Here is a 26973-nt window from a genome sequence, read left to right as displayed (position 1 = left end):
TACAGATGCTGAATCAGGATGAGTGAGGGTGTGAAAAGGACAGAGTGTGGGACATGAGGACAGTCAGTCTTGTAATAATTCAGACAAAGGCACTATTAAATCTTTTATTCATCTACATTACTTCAAAATAGAGACACTACAGAGAGGGCAAAGATCACATTTCAGAACCTCATTAAACTTTTTGGAGGAAACAAAGCATTGCACAACACTTTCATTTGTACAAAGGCTACATTTATCTCCTAAGACAAACCAAAATGCATATACAGTGTTTGAACCCAACAGCGGACATAAAAAAAAAAAAATGCAACAACTGCTGTGTCAACATTGTTAATATACAGTAGGATAAGAGGCGAATGGCATCATACCATCACTTGGAAGCACTAGAAAGCTGACTGAGTTGGCACAACAGAACACTAATGTGCAGACAAAACTACTTGAAAACAATCTCAGACTTACATCAGACATTTCCAATATCTTTTAGTTACAACTACGACCCAAGGTCAGTGTTGTAAAGTGAACTAGTGGTGACAAACAAAATAAAACATGGCTGGTTTTCATGACTGTTCATCTGTACTGTAAAAATCTGACCCCCCCCCCCCGCCCAACATGTATCCCTCTATTCATACATTCTTTTCATTTGTTATGCTCTCCTGCATTTTTCTGCCTGGACCCTGTTTTTAGTTCCACTGACAGGAACAGTCCAGAGGCTCCTGGAAGTTGTACTCCACAACTGTGGCGTTGCGAGAGCAGTAGAGCATAACAGAGCGGGTTTGTAGTCCACTCTCGCGGCAACACTTACAGAACCGGGCGTGACTGTTGATGTTAAAGTTGAATATGGTAGCAGAGGGACATTTCCCATCACATGAATAGACTGTTACCTGTAAGATGATGCAGACAGGAGGAGGCATAAGGCAATGTATAATTTTTTTTTTTTTAAATAATGTTATAATGTCATTTTATTCTGGCAGATCTGTCTTTCCTCACCGGTGCATTGCTCCTGCAGTCATCTTTTCTAATGGTAGTCCGAATGGCCACACGTTTGCATGTCTTACCGTCCTCTTTACCTACACACATGTTCACACAGAAATAAGCGCAGAAGTAACTACAGACACACAGCACTTGCAAAAGAAAGTAATATAAACACGTCACTAACACAACATACCACTTAATAGCAGAAGAGTTCAAATTTAGTTCAAATATACACAAAGAAATGCACACACATGCGCGCGCACACACGCACAAACGCACACTGGCAAACAAATGCTCACACACAAACACAGTCTTTGATCATTTTACCACAGAGACTTGTCACTCACACAACCCTGAAAGGACTATTGAGCAGGGCTCTTTGTTGCCCAGCAGTAGGAGCTTGCTTTGATCGACAGTTGGGTGACGGGGGGCACAGTTCTCACAGCAGAGATCCGGCTCTCCTATTGGCTACTGGTCTAAACTTAACCTTACTTTTAAGCCAATCAAAGCTGGTCAATGGGATTCTGTGTAGGGCAGGAATGCATGAAAAGATGATCTCCAGCTTTTTGTAAATGGATGTAAGACTGGAGCTTATTTTGTTTCACAACTGGCGTAAACACTTTGACTTGCATATTGTCTGCTGGATGGTTTAGCACTGGAGATTATGCAAGGTTAGATGTTGTTCATGTATACAGTGTTTTGGGGGTTAACCAGTGAAAGGAAGAAAATGAAAAGACAAGACATACAAACACAAACACACAAAGCTAGAAAGTGCAAGTGAATGAGTCACTGTGTGTCAGGATGCCAAATGATTGTGGGAATAGTGCAAGATGGTGGTACCTGTGTCACAGTTAGTACTACCAGTGGGGGTTACGGGATTAACGGTAAATGGTAAAACACCCACTCCAGAACCTGGGAGCATCGTCAGGACCGCAGCCGTCCGGTTCAAAGGACGTCATGAGAACACACACAAGGTTACGTTTGGTTCAGAAAACACAGTTCACACACAAACACACAGAGGACGGAATCAGTGCAGCTGGCATGCACATGGATTTCGCTTCTTTTTCGGGTCACTCCGGGCAGCCAGCCAAGGAACTCAGCCATTTGATGTTCTACAAAGAGCAGCTCAGCAGGGCGAACTCGAAACCCTGAAACATCTCGCATCCTCATTGGTAAAACGCTCACCATGGAGCACCCCGATTGGCCAAACTGAAAGGTCACTGCTGAAGCAGGCAAGCGGGCGAGGCTGCAATGCCGAAACCCCAGACAGACAAAACATCACCACTGCATGTTTATTAAAGGTTTAATCCACACAACTCTGAAATATCTTATTACTCAATATTATTTTGTAAAGTAGACATGAAGAACAGTTCACAGTTCATCATCTTGAAAGCACAAGTTCAGGAAGTTATGCATTAACTTAGTAATGGCAATTAAATGTTAAGTGCAGTCATTTTAGCATAATTATCTGTTTAATTCTTCGTATTATTCCCCTGAGTTTTGTTGAAACAAACAGAAGATTTGGGGACAAACTTGGAAAGCCAGGGATTGTGGGAAATATAGTCATAGGCCGACAACAGGCTTTATCTCCACCCGCTACAACAGGCCACACCCCCAACCATTCAGCCAATAAGCCCATCCACTGCCAGGCAACAATGCGCTCACCCCTCTGATTACCAGCTCAAAGCATTACCAGAAGCACCTAATAAATGTGGAAACTCACATGTCTTACAGCAACCGTCCACATAGCTCTGAACAACACCGCCACTCTGAAAGAAGAGGACAGGAAGAGAGGACAAAGTTAATGGGAAACAGCATTCAAACAACTCTAAAACATCCAAACAAGCATGAATGCACCAATCAAATATTTTCAGATTTTATTTGACCGATAAAACTTATGTCTGAACAGTCAGTAGAAGAAGTTGAACGTGCTGGCCATCTCTGACATTGTATTTTGATTTCTTCACATGATTTTGATTTGAACTATTTCTCAACGTAGCTTTTTCGGGGACCATGAGCCAGAGAAAACCTGATCATCATACATACATCATACAACACAGACTTATACATACATATAAAAAATAAACGTTTCCAAGAGTTTAACATTAAATTCATATACATACTGTAATTGATTTAAAGGTCCTGACCTGAACACATTCTGTGTCATTGAAAGGCGGGCAAACCACCCCAGAGGCAAGTATCACTGCTCCCACAGCGGTTTCCATGCAGTCATAACGTGTGCAGTTCTCCACCCAGGAACTCCCTGCCTGCACACACAATCACAGTCAATAATGCTCAAAAAGAGAAGCACCCAGCACATATAAATCTATTTGTTCTTACAGCGAAAAGCTCTGTTGTCCCATTTTCATTGGTGAAAGTACAGGAGACATTTTTACAGGAGCCGCAGCACACCTGAGGGTCCGTGGATGGTACGTACACCTGGTGCTAAAAATATGAAGCAAATGCAGAAGTGAAGGGTGAGTATGAGATGCAGTAGAGAAGAGAAGTGGGCGAGGCATGGTGTAAAAGCTATGGCTGGTGAGATGAAATCAGAAAAATGCTTCTCACAGTGATAATCGGTTCCATTAAATGTGGTGGATACATACTTGTCCACATTTTTGGGAGCAGTTGACAGAGGTAATTTCCATGGCATAGAAACCAGAGTCTGGATCTCTGTGATGCAGGCAGTGGACAGTGTAACACAGCTCTCTTTCAAGATACTGAACCAATGACTGGCCTGGACCCAGCACAGTAACCCCTTGGAAAAGACACACCTCTGCCTTCTCTACACACACACACACACACACACACACAAACATAGGATAAATCATTATACTGTAAGTGACAAATAAGGGGTTTTCATGGCAAATATGAAAGTGCTGAGGGAAAAGTGCTGCATTGACCGATTGAAACAGTGAAACAATGTCTACAGCATGTCCATTGTCACATCGGTGTCAAGTGTGTGTCTGTGAGCTTTCATGCTTGTGTTACACATACGGCATTTATGCTGAGGACAGCCGCAGTTGGTGCTGCTGTCTGGAACCTCGACCAGCACCTCCCCCTGAGAGAAAACAGAGTGCTGACTAAACTTAATTTGCACACTTTTTTCCTCCTCCTAGCAGAAACGTGATTAGACAGTGACTTGTGATGCAGCTTTTTGCTGACTTACCACCTGACACATGGGGAGGCTGTTGTCCTCGCATTGGCATTCTGGGAGTGAAAGAGACAAAGTTAAGAGAGGCAGTGCGAAGTTTATTGCAAATATGTGACAATCATAATAACTAAACTATTCCAAGCAGAAACTCAACACAAACTAGAAACAAATAGGAACTCCCATGTTGACTATGATTATCATTATTGTTATTATTGTTGTTGCTGTTATCATTAGTATTAGTAGTATTAGTAGTAGTAATAGTAGTATTAAGTGTATGAATGAGTATATGTGAGTATCTTTGAGTGTGTACCGCAGTGGTGCTGTGGGCAGCAATGCCCAGGAACAGTAGTTTGAACCAAAGAGAGACCAGGTGCACAGCTCACAGATGATTCAGGGCACAGGTTGACATCACACACTGCAACACATAGGAGAAAGTATAAACATGACTTTGAAGACACAGACACACACACACAAACACACACAAACATACACACTTACCGCAATGGTACTGAGGACAGCAGCTGTTGGTGGTGTTTAGATCTACGGCCAGAATTTCTCCATGTGAACAAGTTGGAATGGGTTCAATACATGACTCACACACTGCCCAGACAGAAAACACATACAGCAAATTCAGTTTTCTGGCTGCAATTGATGGAGGTGGAGACATAACAGATGGTCAACCACATACCAAAGACTGAGGAAGTTTCAGACTGGCCCGTGAACCACAATTAAAACTTACCACACAGGTAAGAGTAGCAGCAGGATTTTTCCCCTCTGACCTCCACTAGGAACTGATCTTCCCTGCAGTTGGGGGCAGACACAGGAGGGCATGCCATGGGGTCACACTCTGGGAAAGACCAGTCACAGCAAAGTGTTTAGTGAAAGTGAAGGTACAGGCCAAATATCGCATTAAACAAAGGGTTTACAACATGTCTTAAAACTTTGCGGTAAAGAGTGGATTAATGATAGTTTGTTCTCACCGCATCTGTACTCGGGGCAGCAGGACAGAGCACTGTAACCAATCACGAGCCTGTTCCCATTATCACAAGGTGGAGCGTCACTGTCACAGATCGTCATGTTGCACTCTGACAAGAAGTGAATAAGCAAAAAAGGCAACCAGGGGAAAGATTATTTCATGGGTCTTATACTAAAGTAAAATTAATTGGATGTTTGGTCTCTGACATTAGAAGCCATGGACCATCAACCACCATCATCTCTCAAAATGAATCTCCAGAATTTCAAGTTTGGATCAGATGCTTTTCTTGGCAAAGAAGACCTTAATTTCTAAACTCACCACAGATCTTCTTTGGGCAGCAGGCTCCTTCTTCCAGCACATCCAGTACATACTCTCCTTCCCTCTCACACAGCGGTGTAGGGACAGAGCTGCATTCTGGCTCGACAGCCACGACAGAGCCATTCTCCATACACTTGTACAGGCAGCAACTGCGAGCAGAGCCATTCCACACCTCACCCGGGGCCCGGGGGTTACCGTCATTGTCTGTGCATACTGGATACATCAGAGAGCCAAGTAAATACACTGATGATACAACTGCATGTGAGTCTAGGAGTAATATAAACCATAGTGCAAAACTTCAGACTCTCCGACAGAGCAGTTTTCAACACAAAGGCGTGTAATTACTCCATCACTCACCACAACGATCCTCAGTTACACAGTAAGCAGAGTCGGCGCGGTGCAGGATGGTTCCACTGCGGCACACACACTCCTCTCTGATGAAGGAGCAGGTGGTCTCCTCGTAGTACTCTGTGTTCAGACAGGTGCGGCTGGTGCAGGTGCTCACACATGGCTGATACTCCTTACCAGGAGGACACCGCAATGCTACAGAATGACAGGTTATTAGCAATGCATGAGTAAATGAGAGACACGAGTGAGTACATTTGCATACGTGTGTGTCATTTCTTTGCCTGTTTCTCCTTACGGCAGAAGTTGTGTCGTCTCCAGTTGATGCAGACTTGATGTGTGTAGCAGACCGCCACGTACGCCGCCAGAAAGTCACACTGGTGATCCTTGTAGTGCAGGTCCCCCGCCCACATGATATCACAGAACTGCTCTGGGGTGACCTGTAAACACACAAACAGGCCAAAGTCATGTAGGGCCTCAGCTAATTATATTATCATTAGCGATTTATCTGTTGATTTTTTTTGGATCATACAATCAAGGGTTTAGTTAAAATGTCAGAAAGTTTAACAATTTCCCACAGTGTCATTGACCAACAGTTCAAGACCCAAAGATAGAGACAAATGCTCACATCTGGGAAGTTGGAACTGGAGAATGTTTGGCATTTTTTCATGATTTATGACTTAAATGTTGTAAAATGCTGTGTGAGCACTGTGGCGACCTTGCTGTGGCATGGTGTGAAGGCTCTCTGGTAGAGCATGGAGAGACAGTTGGAGCAGTCCCCGGTGGTGCAGTTGTCTCCGACCCTGCGTGTGTGCTCTGTTTCATCTGTGGTGTGGACTCTCCAGGCCTGCAGGAACAGCCCCATGTCTCCCACCTCTCTGACCACTGTGCCATTGGGCAGCTTCAGGTCGTCCTCTGGGTTCCCATCACAACAACCTGGCAAAATGGGCAGACAGTTGTTTGATGTAGGTGCGTATTTGAGTGTTGCATTGTCACTAGGCAGTATAAATGTGGAATGAGATAATGTGTGTGTGAGACTGCCTAATTAAACCAAAAGGCACTCAACATCTCAAATTGTCATATCCCATAATGACTCAAGTCAAAGTGATGCTGCTGTTTAGACACTACGCCTTTAGGTGCTGATAGCTGGCGCTTAGATAAATGAGACTGGTGCTGATGCAGTCATAGCTGGTGTGTACGTGTCTGTGGGGACTCACCACACAGGCCTCGAGTGGGCACAGACGCATTATGAGGAGCATTGTACTGCAGCACCATGATGCCAGTGCTATGATACCACTGAATGCTGACCCCACCAGGTGTGTGGATCAGGTACATGCTGCCTGTGTCTTCCACATAAAGAGAGTGACGTGAGAACGGAAGTCTTACAGGTCTGTAGTTTACGGTCACCTAGAGACAAACAGGAACACAAGAACATAACATTATTTATGTGAGATAATTTTGGAGAAGTAACCCTTGGCAGTGAAACAGGTAAAGAGATTCACCTTGCGATCCAGTCGGTTGATAATAATACGGTAGGAGGAGGTTGTAATATTCAGCTTCTTAAAACACAAACCAGACGTTCCACCTGTAGGACTCTGAAGGGGAGTGAAATTAGAAAATGTGATGGTACAAGAAAATATTTATTGAATGAATAGCAGCTCTTTGATTATGATCTAAACATAATTGTAGGTAATGATGGGGAAGAGAAGAGACTGTACTCACAGTTCGCCTGATGGAGTTTACACTCTGCAAAGCAAACAACATATTTAATTTGAAAAAAATGAAAGAAGGATTGCACGTCTTACGTTGCAGTTCATATTTTATATTTTGTATGTTACCTGGCTGGTCGGACATTTCTCCACAGTACCAATAATAGTTTCTCTGGGCAGGTTAACCAGGATGTAGGAGCCATTATCGTACAAGGCTACATTGTTGCCATCAAATGTGATAACACGCAGGTCTGACATCACAGTGCAGCGACCTGGCGAAACAAATTGTGCCAAGAGAATCAAACGCAGATAATCGCAGCAAACAATGGATTCTAATCACTAGACCTTCCCATTACCGAAACCAAACCCAAACTTACAGGGGCACTGCCACTGTGGGCAGCAGGGGTCTGTGTTGATGAGGATGGGCAGGCCCAGCAGACTGCACTGGGGCTGGGTGGTGTTGTAGCGACAGTGTAGAGAGGAGTTGTGAAGCAGCAGCTCTCCATTGAAACAGATCAGCTCGGCACATTCATCGATGCGGTAGGAGTACGGAGGCTGTGGAGACAAAGACAAACCTTGTGTTTTATAAGCATGTTTACATGTAGCAACACTCCTACACAGCCATTTGCACTTTTTGCATAAGTAAACTCAAACATTTGCATTTTATACATTAATTTACTGCATCTGTTTTTTTTCCAGTATCTATAGCAACCTATTATTACATGGTTCCTAACTGTTTATTCAGCTAGACATTGATTGTAATATATGCACATTGATCATTACAATATTTTACAATATAATGTTATTGTATTTCCACAAGTAGCACGTAAAGCGTTTCATAATTTGTGCTGCATTTCTAAGAATGGAGAAGGTTTGTTTCACTAAAGACACTTTGAAATGTCACAGTAAGAAAAGTGCTGTTTTGATTGCTGAATTTCATGTAAGTGCTTCAGTTTCAGGATCCTGGTGTTGTACAAGCTGACTCACTGCTTACTGGGGCACTTGCTTAATGTTATTAGTAACACATAGACTATAGACACTGAAACAAACCAATGTAAATAAATTGGAATAAATTCATGTAAGTAATCAGTTACATAGTAAATCTATCATATTAACTGGCCCAAAGAATAAACACAAATTTCTCTTCAAGGTGTTTGTATGTGAGTTCATGGACAGTGTTTGTGTATTGACCTTTATCTACGACAGCGCCACTTACCGTGCAGGGAGTGGTGGGCAAGAGGAAAGGAGGTGGAGTTGATGCTTCCTCCGTTACAGGAGAGGTGCCGAGGCTTGTGATTATTTCTGTGGTTACCTGCTCAGTAGTGGGTTCGATGGTTGTAGGAGGCTGGGCTGTGGTCGTCACAACGACCGCTGAGGTATCTAGTGGGGTGGTGGTCCCTATGGTGATTGTTGTATCTGCTGGTGTGGGTTGAGGAGTGGTTGCGGTTTCTGCGGTAGTTTCAGGGACAGATGTGGTGGACGGGGGGGCAGTTGTGACGGCTGTGGTGGGTGGTGGCTGTGTGGAGGGGGAGGTCAGAATAGGTGGGGTAGAAGTTATGGGGGATGTTGGAGATGCTGTTGACGGTGTGGTAAAGGTGGTGGTGGTAGGACTGGAGGGCAAGATGGTGGAAGCAAGAGTAGTAGGGGATGGAGGGGGAGAAGTCGTGGGGAATGTGGTGGCCTCAGTAGATACAATGGAAGGTGTTGGTGTGGTGACTGTTGTGGTGACCCCTGTGGTTACTGTAGTTTGCGTGGGGGTTATTTCAGTTGTGCTGAGAGTGGTCGTCTCTGGCATGGTTGAGGGAGTGAGAGTGGTAGAAACAATAGTCGTGGAAGGAGCAGGAGGAGATGTAGATGGAGTTGGCGTGAGTGATGTGGTGACACGCTCAGTTGCTGACGTCGTAGTGGGAGTGGGAGTGGTAGTGGTGGTTGTGGTTGTTGTCGGTCTAACGGTAGTGGAGGAGGTGGTCGTAGCTCTGATGGTGGTTGTGGTGGTGGTCGTAGTGGTTGTGGTGGTAGAGGTGGTTGTGGTTGTAGGCCTTGTTGTAGGCCTTGTTGTAGGCCTTGTTGTAGTAGTGGTTGTTGTGGTTGAAGTTGTTGGTGGTGCTGTAGTAGTTCTGTTGGACCGTGTAACATAGGCAAAGGGTGTTGGAGTTGGTGGAAGGGTCACACCTGGTGGAGATGATTAATATCGTAAACACATACTTTTATAATGTTAAAAAAGAGGGAAAAGTAAATAATATATGGCATTTTAAAGACAACATAGTCATCCCTTGTACTCACAGTCCTCTGTGTAGACACATCTTCTTGTGACTTCATCGAGGACCATGTTCTTAGGACAACGTGGGAAGCAACCCTCCACACTGCAACAAACAAATACCATTTCAGCATCACAAAGCATCGATTATGTTGGCTGTATAATAAGTACTTTTAATGAGTCAAGCCTCTTACGGGGGCAGGAACTGGCAGCGTGTGGCATCTGGGTCACTGCAAGTGTGGACACAAGGGCTCGCACAGGCCTTGTAGCGCCACTCACACATCATACGGTAAGGTATAACGAAACTGCTCTCTGCCAGAGGAGAGGAAAAACGCCAGATTAGTCAGGTTTTGTTTGTATGTAAATGTGTACGTATGTGTGTACACGCATGTGTTTCTGACCCTCCAGAGTGAAGCTGCTGCTGGCTTTGAAAGCCTCTGAGGTGTCGTATCTCTGCGCCCGTGCAGCAGTGCGTGTCAGTGTCAGAAAAATTCCAGGTTGGCCGACCAGCTCGAACGAGGTGTGACCTGGCAGAAACAGCCCCTGGTGCTGGATGAAGGTTGCCCTGCGGCTAAAGTCCGCTCCTCTACTCCAGCGATCCAACTGAAGATGGCTGCGCCCTGACACGACAAGGAAATAGTTCGGTCTCTCTGCAGACTCCAGTGACACCACAGGGACACCTGGGAGAATAAATGAACAGGGGTTAGTTTACCCAAAAAGCAAAAACTAGTAGTGTTTAATTGTGTGAATGTGGATGCTCACGTGATGATCTGTCCTTCTGCAGGCCTGCTGTGATCATGAAGTTAAACAGTAGGCCAGGGGCAGGCAGCTGCCCTGGTCTCTCTCTCAATAGAGGAAACACTGAGCTGCTGGTGCGATTCACTCCAAACATGGTGTTATTATAAACAGCGTTTACCAAGGAATACGGGCCATCGCCTAGCTCTGTGGAGAAGTGAGAGAAAGAGAGAGGAAATCAATGTAGTGTGTAAGGTTCAGAAATGACAACCAACAAAATAGCTCTCTGAAAATGACTAACCTTCACTCATACATACCTTGATTATAGTATTCGCAATCATATGCTGAAAGGGAGCAAGACAGTTCAGAAGTTATTAAGCATGTCAATAGCTGAGGTAATATGTAACTGAGATGAAAAATAGCACAATATTAGCTGATGCAAAGAGGGACTGGTCAAAGAGGTAAGCAGGGGTCACCTCTCTGATCAACGCAGAGTAGAGCAACATACAATGAGCCTGTGTGTGTGTGTACTCACGACAGACAGATGGAGATCTCCAGTGTATTGTAACCCCCTGTTGACAGCATTTGTGTGCATAAGCAGCGATGGACGTACAGAGACACTCACAGTCTCCCCCACGGTTACAATTGCAAGTGTCTGTCAGGCAGTTCCTATAGAACCAGGCCACATCAACCTGGAGGGGTATACATGTGCACATAGTAATACACACACACACACACACACACACACACACACACAAACAATCATAATGTGAAACAGGCCAAATCTCGCTGGGGGAAACCAAGGGAGGTCTTGTTTAGAGGGTGAGCAGTTTTCAATAATTCAGACAGGGAAGGAGTGATGAGATATCAGGACAATGGAATGTGGGTCAACCTCTGGTGCAGAGGGGATCGGATGAGCTCTATGACAGACAGACAAAATGCATCAGCAATGAGTTGGTCTGTCCAAAGGCGAGGTTAACTGGGCCTCTGTGTTTTTGACACTGGCTATGGCACTGTAATACACACCTAATTTCAACAAAACTCTAATCGGTATTATTAGTGTTAATAGTGTGCTGTATGCTGAGTGGGGCAGCAGGCCTGCAATTAAATAGTCATGTTACTGAAAATGTACTATGGAGTAATGCAAGGATTTTCTTATGTTTTAGATTAGTTATGAACAATCAAAAAAAGGTTCAGCGTTGATAAAATCTGTGAAATGTGGGCAGTATCATATCTTACCCTCAACACATTTTTTTTTACCATTTTAGTAATACTTTGTGCAAATAAATTACTTTTACACTGGTATTTTAGAAATAAAAAAAATCATGCACCCGTACAACAGGTTGCTCAGTGAAAATGTTGTGTGACACCATAAATCCCCCTTTCCTATTTGAGTAAGGACATTGATCTCCCAAACTCTCCTATTATCCACATTGTACAACAAACCAAACAAAGTGAATGCGTCTTTGCAAAGCAAGGACACTTAAATTCTGAAATTCAACCACGGTGTTTTTTTCTCAACAAAGCCGAGTTTTAGATTTTAAAACATACATATGGTTGGATTCTATCTGACTTCCTCGGATGGGTGCTCTTCTCTCCAATTAGGATATGAAGAAAATGGCAGTAAAGTTGCTAAAATAGGGATGTTTGGCTGACTTCACTTGGGTCATTAAAACTTACTTGCCTTACTTCTGTTTTGAAAAGAAATCTGACAAGAGTGAACACATTAGTCTGAAAAACACTCTATGTGTCATCTAAGACTTTAGAGATAAACCCTTTAGATCTATTTATTTGTGTGAAAGAATTTGTTATACAATGAGCCAAGCAAAGAAAGAAGCTCTCTCTGGTGAGGAGCCAGATCAGTACAGTTGCCTCAATATTATTTTAATCTTATAATTACAGTGCCTAATGACACACATGTATCTCATTTAATGTTGTACATTTAGTTTTTGTACACTCTGGAAACTATTTAGCCCTGATAAAAGTGGTACAGAAATAACATCCCGGAAGAACACACTAGTAAAAAAGGTTAAAGGACACTTTCCCAAAGTGCACACATCTGGGCTGACTGAATGTCTTGCACTTCAGCCTCTCTCTAGCACTTACTTAAGAAGCAAAGTATGACCAAACGACAGAAATCAACAGTAACATCATCACTAATCAAAAATTCTATATATAAAAAAACACATTCAATGTGTCACACGTAAGAACTTTTTTAAGGCATGTTGTTGTCAAGTAAGTGAACTTGGTGAGCAGAAGTGGTCCTGTGCATTAACAGTATACATGGCTCCACCTGCTGGCCATATAGACAAATACTATACTGTAATAAAACATTTAGGTGTGTGTCTGTGCATGAGCGTAGCTTTGCATCTGGTGTGGTGTTTGGTATTTGTCTCTGAGAAACAGTGTATTCGCTGAAATCAGTTAGGAGTTGTTCCCATAACCCCTAACCACCCCTTACTCCCCTGTTGCAAGCAAGATAACCTTTCTACAGCGTCACTCGTTCTGTGCGGACACTTGTTTGTGTGTGTGTGTGTGTGTGTGTGTGTGTGTGTGTGTGTGTGTTCAGTGGTACTCACCACATTGTGACAGGGTGCAAAGACATCACTGTAGAGGAGAGCACACTCCCTCTTGGCATACGGCTGTCTGCCTAAGTCCCCTTCACACGGTCGCTCAACTACATAGTCACTTTCACACTAAAAACACACAAAACACACACACTGAAGGTGATCAAGTGTCTGATTACTCTTAAATATCACAGTGGACTCGAGGGAGACAAACACACATAAATTACAGGAGCAACAGAAGTGAAAGAGTGAATGAGCGGAGGATAGACAAAGACAGGAAGACGAAAGTAGATAAAAGGAGAATTAATGAAGGCGAGGAGCTGAGCTGACTCATACCTGTCCAAGTGCCCAGCTGTCTCCAAAGGCCTGCGCATTATTGACTTCCATGTGGCTGGAGGTGGTCATATCGTTAACTGTCACACTGTCAAAATTTCCACATAGCCCACTGAGAAGGCCCTAGAGGGAAAAAAAAAGCAGACACAGAACAATGTTTTTGGATTCCTTTCATACCACATCTGAGGAGACTAGACTTTCATTTGTAAGATGTACTTCTAGTCCAGACCTTCCACTGAGGTCCAGCTCTGATGTGTACAGTTGTCTTGCGGTCCCAGAGGATGGTCAGGTCCTGATTAGAGAAGTGGACCACAGTGTAGTAGCCTGCCTTCCAGAGCTCAAACTCTGACCCTCGACCAACAACAGTGGACGGGCTCTAAGGCAGAATAAACAAAGCAGGTTGATATAACCATGATTCACTGGATATTTACTGATATATTTAAGTATTGTTTTTTTCAAGGAAAAGACATACAGGTACACAGCCTTATTGGTAAAAAGAGAGCGTGACTATGTGTGTGTACAGTCCGTACAGGGTTGCCAGAGTTGTCGGTGAAGTAGATCTTGGTAAGTCCCACATGAATGACCAGTATTTTCATGCACACAATGCCGCTCTCATAGCAGTCCTTGTTTTGGGCAACAATGGACACCTCGGTTTCTCCCGCACTCTGTTCACAGGGGAAGACAAAATATTACTCCTCTCATCTCTGTCCTACAAACAATACACAATTTCACCCTTTACTATAGCCACAGCAGGCACAAATGCAATATCTGAATGCCACATGGCTTAAACTTGAAACTTGATTCTACCTGTTTGGGAAATTGTGTCATTCTGGATACATGAGAGGTGACAAGAAGAGGAAGCAACTCAAGGCTATTAAGACACAGCTCTGACCTGCTTCCCCATTCTTTTCAGGTCTGCACGGTGGCCGGCGGTCTGTTGGGTCTGAATTGGAATGTCTGTTCTGCTAATTCTAATTCTATATCCCTGGGAGCGCAGGAGCCCTGGGGTTTGAAGTGAACACTGGTCTCTTTGTGCCGTTACAGCTTTGCACCATGTCTGCTAGCATTACCATGGTGCAAACCCACCAGCGCGGGCACACACACGTACACATCTTAATCTGCTCTAATTAAAAACCACTCTCTCTTCCAAGATTAGAAACAAACTTGGATCTTCTTTCCCAGATCCAAATCAGTCCTGGCCAGGAAATGTGGAGGATGCTCCTCCTGTGCCCTTAAGCAAATAACATCTCTCACACACACGTTTGTGACAAGTGCTGTGACACCACCTGATTAGTATTTCAGTGTACAAACTGATTCCATAAATGTGTCATGTCAATTACATCATTTTACACCTTTATAAATGTGTCATGTCAATTACATCATTTTACACCTTTATTTGCACATGTAACACTCAAATGATTACATCAATCATCATCAGGGCTGCAACTAAGGATTATTTTCATTGTTGATTAATCTCTTGATTATCTTCTCAATTAACCTGTCTGTCTGTCTGTCTTTCCACAAAATGTCAGAAAATCCTAAAAAACATCCCAAGATAACATCCTCAAATTTTGTTAACAACCTAAAGATATTCAGTTTGCTGTCATAGAGGAGAAAAGAAGCCAGAAAATATTCACATTTAAGAAGCTGGAAATAGACAATTTTTGAATTAATTTTCAGAATAATTGGTTTAACAGTTAGGTTAATCATTGCAGCTCCAGTTTTTAGAACGATCCTCACTCACTGATTCTACTCACTTTAAGCAGGTAGACCTGACAGTCAGAGTGGTAGTCATACTCAAGGCCATCAAAGGTGTGGTAGTGTCTGTCGCTGTAGACAGTACACACAGCTGGACAAGGTGAATAGCTGCAGTTAAAATAGCCCCGGTGACACACACTGAGGAGAGGGACAGGTGGGCACACATGAGAACAGTAAAGAGAAAACAGAGCTGGGACACAAGTGCTGTTTCATTCTTACTATGAACTCCGCATTCTGATACAGTTAGAAATGAGGTCTAATCCTCCAAGGAGGGTTCAGTCTGGTGTGTCTCTATCTATGGGAAACTACAAATGAGGAGTACAGTAATGATGTATACCATCTGTAACATGGTGTTTCCACAGTTTCTCCAGGCAGGTATTCAAGGCCCAGCCAGGCACAGGGGCAGTTCTCTGGATAGTAACACTCCCCATGGTGCAGCACCAGCCTTTACAGATAAAACATAACTCAAGTAGAAGGTACAGAATATGCAAACACATGACTTAAAACTCACATTGCAATTAGGAAATATCCCAGCTCAGTTAGTGCAACCTATATGTAGCCTGAGGTGAGGATTCTGAATACACTCGGGAGTTATATATGTAAGCAAGATAAATTACCACTGTACATTGTCAAGGTACCCTTGATGAAAGGCTTTTAGGCACTCTAGCTGTCTGGCAGCCACTGGTTGCTGTTGCTTTCATTACAGTATAATAATCTACTTGCGGAGACTTGATTTTGCTTAACATTTTGCCTCCACAAACCACACAACATAGTAACTCAGTTTCAAGCAGGGTAATGACGCACTGATCTTGAGCATTTTTCACAGAATCTTCATGTAGATTTTTATACCATACTTAAATAAACAGAGAGAAGTCACTTCCAAACAGGTGGGAAATTACTCAAAAATATATGTTTTACATATATACAAATATGACTTTTATGATCTTTAAAAAAAAATAAACACAACAATTTTGGTAGGCAGCAGGTTCTCGTCTTACCCAGGACGACAGACACAGCCAGGGATGCATGGCGTGTTGGGAGGGCAGGTGAGGTTCAACATCAGGTTACGGCAGGTTGGTGCACAGGCCACGCCTCCTCTCTGCTCTGTGCAGCTGTGGTACACTTTCCCCTCTGGACACTCCCCGACCTCTATGCTATCTGGTTCTACATTGTGCACGCACACACACACACACGCTCGAGAAAATCAATGCCTCAGTCGCCTTAAAAATCAACCGCAACTTCCAGTCATGGGAAACAAGCTACAACCACAGACATAAGGCTCTTGATTTCAGCAAGAGGGACACAGCCTGAAACGGCACTTTGTTGCTGGAACGAACGAGAGCAGGAACTAAAGGGAGGGGGGTGGGGGTGTGGAGAGGTTACCTTTTTCCTCTGGCACACACTCCATCTTCCCATTTCTGCACAGGCTGATGGAGGAGACAGGAAGGGAGAGAAAAAGGGGTGAGTGTTTGGGAAAGAGAGTAATGTTATCAAACACAGGGTTAGTTTAAGTGCTTTACGTCTCATTTGATAATCACTCAAGCTTTTATTGCTTTCTCAAATGTATCAGCCAGTGTGTGTAAGGATGTTACACTGTGTGCAGTTTGGAGAGCAGCCAGAGTGAGATTTCACTTTTTAGTGCAGGTCAAGGCCAGCTGTGACTCACCAGGGGCCAGTGGCGCTGAAGGTCACCTCCCCTGGCTGTGACACACCACCCATGGAGTAGCAGTGACACTGAGACCTGAGGAAAAACTCGTGACATTATTTTAATTACATGAATTAATGATGATGCTCTCTGTGTTGGTGTGTCTGCCTGTGTGTTTCTGCCAAATAGCAATTAATGACCATCGTTAGGATGGTGTATGAGGTGGTGAAGTCTTACAGTTGCACACAGCGCTGCCGCACATCGTCATAGTAGCTGCCGTTTGGACAGCCACACCCCTCGGCACAGTCGTCAGGGTTACACGTTTCAGTGAGAGACAGAGCACGGCAGGACCGCCCGCATGATGACACGCAAGAGTGGTACATCATGCCTCCAAGACACACCACTCCTGTATACGTACACAAAACACATTTTATATACTGTACCCCTGAGGCAATTCAATTCCTATGTGCATGTTTTTACTCGAGATGCAAATTTGGACAAAATAGAGTTTTTCTCATTCTGAAACAAACACAAATAGCCAATCCATATAGCACAGCTTTAATCTGTAACCATTTCAGGACATACAAGTATTACAAGTATTTTAAACACAACACTGTATGAATAAAAGCCAAACACTCACCACACTCAGAGACTTGTGATCTGAAATTAATGTCGACTCCGTGTTTAGAGCAGAGGTAAGCGTAGTGAGCCAGCGCTGTGCACAAACAGCTGCTCCCACAACGACAGGCCTGGTGGCGGCATTGTTGCTGGTAGACGTTCGGACTGATGTAGCCATGACACGGGGCAAACACACTCCCCAAAAGCACCTCACAGTAAGATGCATAGAACACTAGAACACACACACACAACAATGTTAAGCACATTTGAAAAAATCTAGTCTGAACAAATCAAGATGCCCTATGACTAAAACCTAGAGACCTCACAGCATCACCTGGGAACGAAGTCTATTTAGGATGTCAGGATGTAAAATCCTGTCTGGAAAGCTGCTGACATTAAGGTCTATGAAGTTTATACTCCTTAGGTGAGGCATTCTGTAGCTTGTTTCCATTTTACTAATAGCAATAAAATTGACCAGTGTTCTAATCAATTAAAGTAACAATAACAAGTACATCCAAAATAATGAAAAAGGTGAAGCCATTATTACCATTGTGCTGGTTCATCTCACATGGGTCTACGATGGGCAGGTTGACTGGAGCAACACAAGCAGAGGAAACCTTCCAAGCATTGGCATGAAGCTGAGGAGTGCCCTCTATCATACCTGCTGGAGACCTACACACACACACACACACACACACACACACACACACACACATGCATAAACATAGTCATGTAAAGTGACGTTCTCAACACTGATTTTTGAGCAGGAAGAACCAGCTCACAGGAAGTCATCTCGTAGATTTCCATTGAAGGTTCCACACAGGCCCAGCGTCTGCCCACGCCACTGTGTGTCCAGCTGCAGATAGACTCGTCCACCTCGACCATCATAATGCAGCTTCAGACCGATCTCTGCCCTCAGCTGTGTAACCACAGAGGTCAGCTTCCGCACCTCCACTGAATCTATATAACCAGAAACAAACAACAAAACCCACGACTGAAGATGAAATGACTATAAAAGAGGGTGTAAGAAGGTGTAATCATTATTTTCATTACAGTAGAAAGAGTTATTTCAGTGCAATCTATCTGTATTTGATGTATGGTATAAACTTGTGGTGTATCGCAGTGATACCTACCATCAACATAGGGCAGCACAGGCGCCGGGTTGACACCAATTATCACCTCCCCCTCTCTGGTCAGTGTGATCTGACGGCTCACATCTTCATCCAACACCACTGTCACTGACTGAATACACACTTGCTGCTGTAGACACACAGACCGCACGGAAGGACTGGTTACATCTATGAAGAAAGACTGCAAGGTTGGTGAGTGTGTGTGCATGTGTGTGTGCGAGTAATCACGCACGCTACCTCTGCACAGGTGGTATACTGCAGTGTGACCGTCAGTCTGCTGCTGCTGCGGCTCTTTGCCAGGACATACTGACACGCTCCCGGCTGGAGAAACATCCTACCGTCAAATGTCGTCACAAACACATCACCTACCACCGAACACTCCGCTAAGAAGAGAGAAGAGGTACGGTAATGAATCTGAATTCACAGTTACCCTCTTCAATAACTAACTGTTCGGAAAGCATAAACTCACCTGTGCAGTTGTTCTCAGTGCAGTTCCACACTCCACCCATGCACACACTAAAAAAAAAAAAAGCATATACAGTGGGTTAACAGCACACTGGCAAAGCTACAGTACATGCTCACTAGTGATTACATGTCCACACTCACCAAACACTGCATCCTTGTTGAAGCACGTGTCCTTGTACATATGATGTACCATGGTAAACACATGGACACTGAGAAACAGCGATACATGTTCCATTTTGTAGTATAAGACCTGTGAGAAGGAAGATTAGAGGAAGTTTAGAGGTCAATCAACTAAACATAATTTCACTGAAATAAGGAAGATAGTTAAATACCATCAGGACAGTAGCAGCCATCCAGACAATGCAGGTTGGTTCCCAAACACTCTTTCTCAAATGTACAGGTGGGTGGACAGCAACTGATACAGTCTCTGTAGACAAAACTCTCCTCACAGCCATCATCTATGCACAAACACACACACACCTTAGTTTCACACAAAGGCAGCTTATAGCACATGATCCTGGACTAAACGTTGACCTAAATGATGTACAGTGGGACATGTCATGTATGAAATGAACTGATCTGTTTTCACTGAGAATGTGGAGCTGCAGTGGTAACTTACTACAAGAAGGGAAGCTGTCTCTCCACTCTCTTACTGGGTACCCAACATGTGAGCAGGCTCGGGTGTACTCAACTAAGGCTCGACAAAACGTTTCCTCATCATCAGATCTGAAAAAATAAAATCTTTGGTTTATTCTGTAACTGGGCAGGTTCAATCTGCTTACACTAATAACAACATAGAGAAAAGGCAGTAAAGATGAAAGTTAAATGAATCAATGCAAGTGTATCGACTTACACACAGAGGTCAGAAACACAGCTGGCCACAAAGGGATTTGGGTCAATGTTTTCATGACAGGACAGAAATGGGAAGAAGAGAAGTGCACTGCATTTCTCTATGGCGTCCTGCACACATTCACAATAAATACAGTATGGTATGAATATAATTCACGTAATATTATAACAGAGAGTTACACTAAAACGAACACTGCTGCAGTCAAGAATCATCCTGATTCATTCAGAGTTAAAACTGCTGATTTTTCAATCTTAAGATTTATCCATCAAAAAGCTACCTTTGCTAGTTTAATTTCCTATCACACAGTAAAAAGGTGGCCTTAGTGTATGCCAATAGTAATACTGAGTAGACAGAATGTTTTCCGTGGTTCTTACATCCATGTCTGACTCAGACTGGCAGGGCCCATTGAAGTCGAGATCTACTGAGGGACAGGCTCTCTCATGAGGCAGGTCCACTGCCCAGCTGTTAGCAAACATTGCAGGCTCATCTGTCCGAATGCCTGAAGCACACAGCCAAATAGATTATGTATGTACATCCAGCTCACAAACCACAAGAAATAGAAAATGTAAAATGTATAGGTGAGCACACATAGGGTAGAGGTACTTTACAGTTCATTTACCATTCAAACATGTATACAATAATTTCTGTTCAAATCAAACAGAAAATGGAGGTCTGATGAATATAAAATCAGGCTTTTAGAGGAAATCTGATTAAAACTGTGTAAATGCACCGTGTCCATAGCAGCTTTATTGCCAGAGCCTTTCCACTTGTTTATTCTCTTTCTCGAAGCTCATCCTCACTGTACTGGATGGCTCTCAAACAAATAGGGAACTGCAGTTCATATTACTCGTCATCTGAGGATGGACTCCTGCTCCTTCCAGCCATTCAAACCCAGACTATTGGTTCTCCACTATCCTTCCACACTGGTCTTTCCAGGTTTCACCACTACTATAATTGGCCAGAATCAGTGCTGAGTGTATAATAATAATAATTGAGGTGAGTGGGTGCTGAGAGAAGGGATAAGAGGATGAGGGGCCGGTCAGGCCGGTCTTACCACGGGCAGTGGTGAGGTCATCGCCAGCAAGGTGGTTGAAGTTCCCGCATAGGCCACAGGGGGCACCCTGGTGCTCCTCGCTCATTTTCAGGTAGACACCCGAGCCTCCATCCCAGGCCAAAGAGAAGCCAAACACACTCTTTACCAACAGGTAATCGGCCAGTCGCTCAATAAACACACCGCCCACAGTTTGAGGCAAACTTAACCTGACAATTCAGAGACAGACAAGGAGAGTGAGAGTGACAAACAAAGTGAGTTCTATGAAATTCATGCTAATAATGCTCTACTGTGACTTTACAGTAAGTGGGTTGTTTTTTCTTTTTCTTGTTTTTATAGTTGTAGCAATATGTATTTATCAAAGACTCTCATAATCTACCTACTTTTCTGCATCTCTGCAGAGCAAACACACACACACACACACCTGCGGCCTCCTTGGTGGACCTGATATCCAGAGATGTGAATCTCCTCCTCATTTGGGAAGAACAAACTGAGAGCTCTTGGGCATGAATACACACTCCCGTCACACACTCTGCTGTTGTGGATCTGAGAAAACAAGAAAAAGTATTGAAGAGAATAACAGGGAGGGTCAAAGGGGGGAAAGCATGAACATTTATTAACAAGAATTGGCCACGGTCTGTAATCTGAGCTAGCATTCGAAAAAAAACTTGATGATGCTGCCATCAATACACAAATGGTTGTTGTGTTGTGTCCTCTAATTGCAGAAACAACTGAATTTACTTTGGTTATGATTATCAAATACGGTATGGTAAATGATGCCACAGACAGAAACATATTAGGACATTAATCTTGAAGTAAAACTACAAAAAAAAGTTGGAATGTTAAATGGTATTAGCATTATTTGTCAGCTTAAAGGCTAGCACTGGTGATATCCTGTATTTATAATACTGTCAGCAAATGGCATGAAAAGACCAAAACAAACAATCCATTAATCCTTCTCTTACAGCAGTGGTTGGTAACATTTATAAAAGTAGCTTTTTGTTATATTTACTAAAGCTGTTCCTATGTCCTGACAGTAGAACATTAGACAGGCAATCTGGGAAAAGATCAGCTTCCTTTAGCTCCTCTTTGTGCTCCTAATGTAATTTGCAAGAATCCCCGTGCCAGAACGAAAACAACCAACCAGAGCAGAAATCATCTCTTATGCAGTGCCAATCACTCAGTCAAGCTCAATATCTTCAGCCAAGTTTGAGGAGTTTTGAAAACACTATGGCTGAGAAACAACCACCAGCAATGAAAAAACACGTTATTTCTAGCTATGTGGAGTAAAGTAATATAGCATCGTGCTCCCCTGCTCTTTTCTAATCCCTCGTAGAGCTGTCTTTATCAACAATCTCATGAATTAATAATTCAAAGCACCCCTCAACTCTCTTTGTGTCTCTTTCTACTTGTGTGTGTGTATGTTTGTGCATGTGTCATCCCTCTGGCTCACTGCCTGGCCATAGCTGATGAAGATGTGGAATAAGCATACAATTAAAAAAAAAAAAAAAAAAACACACAATCACGAACAGCAGTTATACAAGCCTATTTCTCATAAATACTGTGGATGGGCTTTTTGAATTTCATCGTGTGAAGGAAAAAAAAAAAATCAGGGAAACTGAAACTCCAGAAGAAATGTGGGGAGATTGTGAGCCAGCTGGCGGGTACAGAGGAGTAAGCTATATCAGGCCTTGGCTAAATCGGCAATACTTATTAGTAGAACAGATTAGTTTTTAGTTTTGGTCTTACAAAACACAGAACATCACCAGACTGGAAAAATCAGCTATATAACATGAGTTTTTAAGAATGAGTTTTAAACATAACATAACTAAGAAAGCTCAAGAAGTTCCCAAATTTCAACTGCTAAATTATTCATCAGATAAAGAGGAACATACTGCTAAAAACAGATAATTTAAAACTAAGCAAAGGAATATGAAATTACTTCTTAATTGACAAGCAGGCTACTGTTATATAACCTTTAACTTTTAAAATAAAGTTAAATATCACTGTATCCTTCAAGTTTGACTACAGACATTGTGTTATTTCAAAAATACCAAACTACTCTTTATACATAAAGGTTAAATACTGGTCAAATATTTCAGAGGTTAGTTTCATTCTCTATGCTCTTACCCACACTGTGTACTGAGGTGTAGCTGAGTGGCAGTCCTGGGCCAGAACGTAAGAGCAGGTTCCAGGGAAGTAGAAGTAGATCCCATCAAATGTTTCGTAGTGATGTTGACCCCATGACCTGCAGATCCCGTCTCTATCCTGGCCCTGGTTAGGTACTGAGAGGAAAATTGGCAATTCACTCAAAAGACTCTTGCAGAGATGAAGTGGATCCGTTTAATGTGGTGACACAAAATAATTTCCAGCAGAATCACTGAACACTTTGCTAAACTGAGAGGGCAAGTCATACATCCTATCTGTTCTGTCATCTTCATATATTTCATCATCTTTTATTTCATTGAACTTATCAGTGGAAAATGAATACCTGAATTTTCTAAAAAGCCCTTTGTTACAGGAAATCCCCACTGCTGGCTGTGCCAAGATGTTGCCTAAAACCCTCTCTAAAGTCTGAGGGGGTAGGGTAGGTGACAGTGAATCACATCTTCTAATCTCATCCGTGACTGGCTTGTCATGCTGATGGAAATCCGAAATGGTACATTTGGTAAATGATACTAATTAATTATAAGGTACCCATGTTACAAAAAACAAAATGTCCCAATCTTATTTTATATTTTTAGAAAATGTGTTCTGGGGCATCAGTTCTGTTATGCTGTTCTCCAAAATTTACATAACAGTTGGGAAGCTGATAATTTGTCTTGGATGAAGCTTTTATGGTTCTTTTTTGGATAAACTTTGTTGTTATGGCCCACTTTTATGTATGCTTTGTTTACTTGTAAAGAAAGCATATTCTTTATCTTCTTTTGAACAGTCTATTTCAAGATATCATTTCAAGCCTCAGTTCAGTTACAGGTCCCTGAGGAACTTTATTGTTTCCAACAGGTGTGTCAACACTAAATTAGTTGCTTGAAATGAAAAATGTCTTTACAATAATTGTGACCTCAGATCTCCTGATACACTGTATAAGGAGTCTGTTCAGAATATAGAAACCAGAAACTCCATCACTCAGCCCCTACCCTATTACCTTAGAGACACTGATTTTATATCTGCTGCTGTAGGGAATAACATCTATGTGTGTGTGTGTGTGTATATGTGCATGTAGGTGGGTGAATTGATTGGGGGGGGGGGGGGATTTGCATTAACAAAGAGAGATAGAGAGAGAAAGAGAGGGAGCAATCTAGGGAAATCTGATAATTTATACTGGAGTGTGTGCAGGTAATTAACGTTTGTTGAATGATTGGAAAGTCCGATGCACAATCTCATACACACACCCATTCCTGTATAATTGAGTGTGTAATGGTACACTGTTATTAAAAAAAGTTGTAAGCATGCTAACCACCTGGTCTGTTGCATACCAGGAATGGCGCTTGTCAATAAGGCGTGGATGAGAGTTTGGGATGAATCTGAGCTGGGAAGACATGTGAGTGTGTGTGTGTCTCTGTGTGTGTGTTACTCACTGATCTGGCAGCGGTCTCCCAGTGCCTGGAACTGAGCACAGTCACACACACCGCCCTCCTGACACCAGCCACCATTGAGGCAGCCGCAATATTCTGGGAAAGACATGAACAAACCCAAGTTCACTTACCCCAGTCTACCTGGGCACTGATAGTATGAGGCTTGTTTGAATGCATTTAGGGTCACTTAGGAGGTTGCGTATTTACCTGAAGAGGCATCTCTGGCTGTGTAGTTGTGTAAAATGCTGCGTGACAGAGTACCCTCCGACAGCAGTGGTCTGTATGTCTTGGAAAACAATAAAACACTCAGAGTAGTTCCTTACGTTATTCTCAGGCTTCAGTGACACAGTGACAGTGCTGTACCGTTGGTGTACCTGCTGCTATAAGTTGAAAGTTACGTCAGGTTGAGTGGGAGAAAGTGTATGTGTTAGTGAGTGTCTCATTCTTTACAAAGACAGCTTTGTGCCGGTTAGGGTGTTGTGCGCATGTGGGTGCCCTGACCTCCTCTGGTTCTCTTAGGTGTAGTGTACCAACCTCCTCCCCGAGGAGATCCCGTTTCCTCCGAAGTGCATTAGCCCTTCTGCACACACACAAACATGCACATTAGTGGGGAGAAACAGTCAGAGGGGAGACTTAAGTGCACTTTACACCACTTGAATTCAAACTCAAAACTACTCTTTACTGAACCCTCACACTCACAAGTGCACATACACACGCACACACCCATGCGCGCACGCGCACACACACACACACACACACACACACACACACACACACACACACACTTGCATACTTATATGCTGTCTCGGTCACACACTCTGGTGTCTGATAATCAGCAGTCACAGCAAAAAATCATCAAAAAGATTTTTTTTAATACAACATCACTTATATTTTGGCTACAATGTTAATGACAGAGAATCATTCACTCCATTTCGTCCTTTGATTTACCTCTGTAGTCTTCCTTCTGCCACTGAAAGTCGGCTCTGAGCTCCTAAACACAAAATGACACTATTAACTTTTAATCGTTAAAATAGGTATCAGTTATTTATTATAAAATCACCCATATAATGTGAGGTGTCCCATCATAAATATTTGACAATTAGATTCCACGTTGGGACACAACAATATAAAGGGGCAGAAAGGGAGAGCAGTTTTATACAGTCTTAATGATATCTATAAAAACTAATTATATTTGACTGGTAATACAGATGAACAGAAAGACAGGTGACAAGAACTTAATAATAAAAAAATCTGTCTATCAATCTATTAATATCAATGTTGTTAAATGTAGTTCACATTCATGTGTGTGTAGCAAACTTTATTACAAAACTATTCTAACCTTTTGGAGAAGTGAAACTGTCAGACTCACCCTCAAGTAACAGCAAGTGGGAGATTGAAAACGACATAAGAAGAAATCGTTTCACTGTCCACTTTAAGTTCATCTCAGAGTCCGAAAGGAAGTTCCGCCGAAACGTTAACGGTGCATCTCAATAGTCCCGGGAGGAAAGGATTTAGGATGTTTGGTAGCACCGGGACTATGCTTGGTTGTACCTGTAAAACCTACCTGCTGGCGACGGCCCCCCCTGAGCAGATGACGAGCAGCCTACTGTACACCTGTGTGGGCAGGGTAGCCTGCGCTGCTCTCTGTCACTCCGACATCCTCAGCCAGCGGGCAGGCTTGGCCATAGATCACACCGGCAATACGTCATCCAGGGCAGCTCCCATCACCGCGGCCCCCTGTGGAGGAAAACAAGCCCCTGGCCCTCATAGACCACAACACCGTCCACGTTTAAACAAGCCAACTTAAATTTGATAACGCCATGCCAAAGCGATGCTGTGGAGTTGGCTGCACCAGGAATAAATATCACATCGCTGATCTCTGATTTGTCCCCGTATCATGTCCTGAAAAAGATCCTCATAGAGGCGTAGAGCTACATGCTAACACGATGGTAGCCGCCAGTGTGTGAAAGTTGCACCTGTGTTTTTGTTTCTTGAACCTGTGCCAGCTTAGCTTATTTTTAGGGGATCAAAACCAAACTTATTTTAATATTAATTGCCGTAGACTAATGTTACTAGCTTAGAAAGCAATAAATTAAATAAAAATTCAAAGCCTTTACTAACAGTTAGCTACTAGGTCCTAGCTCAAACTACACTAACCGGGCTAATGTAAGCTAACCTTGACTTTTGGGCTATAATATAACGTTAGCTAGGTCAGTTGTCACAGCACAGTGCTAATGCTAGCTAGCATACTGTTAGCAGAGCAGGACTGAAAAGTAAAATAAATCACTGGTAATTTGCTAACCTGGAGACCCAATAAAGTAAAAACAATTGTCCGGGCAGGACATCTCTGTCCTCTGAGTGGGTTACAGACGGACCTTAATACGCAAGCCTGATGCTGGAGAATGAGGGGACATGATTGAAAGTGGATCAAATTAATCTTTTCCGTGTATCTTGCGCTTTCTAGGTCAAGAGAAATGGATGTATATTTGCCTGACATGGTGTCTTCAGGTCATCT

General features: G+C 43.0%; 1 protein-coding gene across 1 annotated transcript; it reads right to left on the bottom strand.

Annotated features, from left to right (window-relative positions):
- Positions 1-677: 677 nt before the first annotated feature.
- On the bottom strand, positions 678-25900 carry otogl (otogelin-like). Its single transcript, XM_070831086.1, has 58 exons — positions 25828-25900; positions 25407-25449; positions 24993-25038; positions 24666-24744; positions 24462-24554; positions 23011-23165; positions 21305-21426; positions 20884-21089; positions 20204-20328; positions 19833-19939; positions 19599-19705; positions 19312-19437; positions 19121-19229; positions 18984-19030; positions 18752-18897; positions 18518-18644; positions 18167-18344; positions 17932-18056; positions 17407-17616; positions 17004-17172; positions 16788-16862; positions 16505-16548; positions 16120-16285; positions 15459-15566; positions 15121-15259; positions 13894-14028; positions 13593-13739; positions 13367-13486; positions 13043-13159; positions 10999-11155; positions 10781-10807; positions 10491-10670; positions 10130-10408; positions 9923-10040; positions 9755-9834; positions 8688-9643; positions 7849-8026; positions 7601-7743; positions 7485-7508; positions 7265-7357; positions 6980-7169; positions 6481-6698; positions 6061-6202; positions 5775-5960; positions 5418-5630; positions 5104-5208; positions 4863-4970; positions 4622-4723; positions 4434-4538; positions 4139-4179; positions 3967-4030; positions 3576-3754; positions 3310-3414; positions 3117-3236; positions 2693-2738; positions 1810-1881; positions 985-1064; positions 678-878 (listed from the first exon to the last, which is right to left on the bottom strand). The coding sequence occupies exons 1-58, from the start codon at positions 25898-25900 to the stop codon at positions 678-680; spliced, it is 7956 nt and encodes a 2651-aa protein (XP_070687187.1).
- Between the last annotated feature and the right edge of the window lie 1073 nt (positions 25901-26973).

This window comes from Pempheris klunzingeri, chromosome 5, assembly GCF_042242105.1.
Source record: "Pempheris klunzingeri isolate RE-2024b chromosome 5, fPemKlu1.hap1, whole genome shotgun sequence".
Classification (NCBI taxonomy): domain Eukaryota; kingdom Metazoa; phylum Chordata; class Actinopteri; order Acropomatiformes; family Pempheridae; genus Pempheris; species Pempheris klunzingeri.
Note: the sequence above shows the minus strand (reverse complement) of the source record. Positions and strands in the feature narration are given on the sequence as shown.

What these genes read in the sequence shown, in the direction of transcription:
- otogl (XM_070831086.1), bottom strand. Translation starts at nt 25,900, where the DNA reads ATGAACTTAAAGTGGACAGTGAAACGATTTCTTCTTATGTCGTTTTCA. An exon ending in ACAGCTGGGCACTTGGACAG is followed by an intron (nt 13,160 to 13,366) that starts GTATGAGTCAGC and finishes GTGTGTTTTTAG; the next exon opens with TGTGAAAGTGACTATGTAGT. An exon ending in GAGACGACACAACTTCTGCC is followed by an intron (nt 5,961 to 6,060) that starts GTAAGGAGAAAC and finishes GTCATTCTGTAG; the next exon opens with CATTGCGGTGTCCTCCTGGT.